The following is a 1,809-nucleotide window of genomic DNA, read 5'->3' as shown; positions in this document are numbered from 1 at the left end:
ATCACACACACACCACACACACACCACACACCACACACACACCACACACACACACACACCACACACACAAATTATCAGATTAAAAAAAGAAAAGAAACCCCGCCCAATCCCCTTAGGGGCGGGGCCTAAGGTTGCTCACACCCTCTAAGGGGAGGTCCCACTTGAAGAGACATCAGCTGGGTATCCTATAGTGGGGACACGCCTATCGGAGACCACACCCCCCACTCACCCCCTCCCTCTGCCCCAAATCCCCTGGAGGCCCCTCCAAGGGTGGGGCCTATCTCAGTGCGCGCCTCACCCAGGGAGCCCCTAATTCCATTAAGAACCCCTCAAAAGATGGGGCCCCCTCTAGTCTGCAGCCCTCCTCAGGGGCCTCCCTGGATTCTCAGGGATCGCCCGTCTTTAACCCTCACCAATGGGCCTCCCTCTGTCTGCACCCTTATGTAGGGTGGGGGGATCCGCATTCCCCCGCTACAGGCATACACTAAATTTCCGGGGACCTCAAATCTGTATCCCTCACTAGTGACCTCAAGATTTTCCCCAACCTGCACCCTCACAAGTGGCTCCCAAGATTTCGCCCAGTCTGCACCCCTCATTAAGGCCCCCTTAGATTCCTCAGGGACCCCTAGTCTGTACACTTTCACTAAGGGCCGCAGAAATCCCCTGGAACCCCCAGTCGGCACCCCTCACTAGGACCCTAAATATCCCCGAGAATCCCCTAAGGCCCCCGAGATTGCCAGGGATCCCCGTCTGCACCCCTCACTTTTGTTGTTAAGTTCCGTGGAGTCGGTTCCGACCCATAGTGACCCTGCACAGGGTTTCCGAGGCAGTAAATCTTTACCGGAGCAGAAAGGCTCATCTTTCTCCCGCGGAGCAGCTGATAGTTTCGAACTGCTGACTTTGAGGTTAGCAGCCTGATTTGTAACCACTACACTACCCAAATTCCCGTGACCCCCCCCCCAGTCTGCCCCCCTCCCTAGAGCCCCCGAGTTTCCCTGGGGACCCCCGATCTGCATCTCTCACTAGGGCCCCCTGAGATTCCTGGAGATTTCCAGTCCACACCCCTCAGTAGGGCCCCTCACTAGGATACCCAAGATTCCCGGGGATCCCCAGTCTGCACCCTTCATTAGGTCCCCCGAGTTTCCCCAAGGACCCCTGGTCTGCACCCCTCACTAGGGCCCCCGAGGTTCCCTGGGGATCCCCAGCTTGCGCCCCTCACTAGGGCCCCTGAGATTCCCAGGGACGCCCAGACTGCATCCCTCACTAGTGTTCCCGAGATTTCCCCGGGGACCCCAGCTTGCGCCCCTCTTACCTCGCGTGTGGTCACCTCCTCCTTCTCCGAGATCTTGAGCAGCAACCGGTCGTTCTCGAGCTCAAGCGCGCGGACACGGTCGATGTAGTGCGCCAGGCGATCATTGAGTTCCCGCAGCTCCTCCTTCTCCTGCAGCCGGGACAGGCGTGTGGGCGACAGCGGCGTGGAAGGCCCGCCGCCCGCGCGGGTGGACAGCGGCGTGGTCATGGCGGCGGCAGCGGCGGCGGCGGCGGGGCTCGGGCTGTACTCACGACGGCGGCCCGCGACTCCGCGGGCTCATTCAATCCCGCGCCGCCGAAGCCAAGATGGCGCCGCTCGTCGCCCGCCCGCGCGCCGCGCCGGGGCGCGAAGTAACCCGGGACTTGTAGTCCGGCCGCCGGCCGCCGGCGCGCCGCACGCAAGGCGTTGCGGACGTTGTAGTTTGCTGCTGAGGACTTGTAAGGAGTCCTGGTGTGGCGCTGTGGGTTAATGCGCCAGAATGAAAAGCCATTTCAACT

The 1,809-nt window shown here is 61.2% G+C and overlaps 1 protein-coding gene across 1 annotated transcript in view; it reads right to left on the bottom strand.

Moving 5' to 3' along the window:
• Positions 1-1,531, bottom strand: part of LMNB2 (lamin B2) — a 17,226-nt gene extending 15,695 nt beyond the window's left edge. The window contains exon 1 of the mRNA XM_006868972.1: positions 1,313-1,531. Within this exon, the coding sequence (XP_006869034.1) occupies positions 1,313-1,519 (207 nt within the window). The 5' untranslated portion in view covers positions 1,520-1,531. The remainder of the gene's footprint in view (positions 1-1,312) is intronic.
• Between the last annotated feature and the right edge of the window lie 278 nt (positions 1,532-1,809).

The sequence above is a fragment of the Chrysochloris asiatica genome, unplaced genomic scaffold (genome assembly GCF_000296735.1).
Source record: "Chrysochloris asiatica unplaced genomic scaffold, ChrAsi1.0 scaffold00125, whole genome shotgun sequence".
NCBI lineage: Eukaryota > Metazoa > Chordata > Mammalia > Afrosoricida > Chrysochloridae > Chrysochloris > Chrysochloris asiatica.
This window is presented reverse-complemented; position numbering and strand designations above follow the sequence as displayed.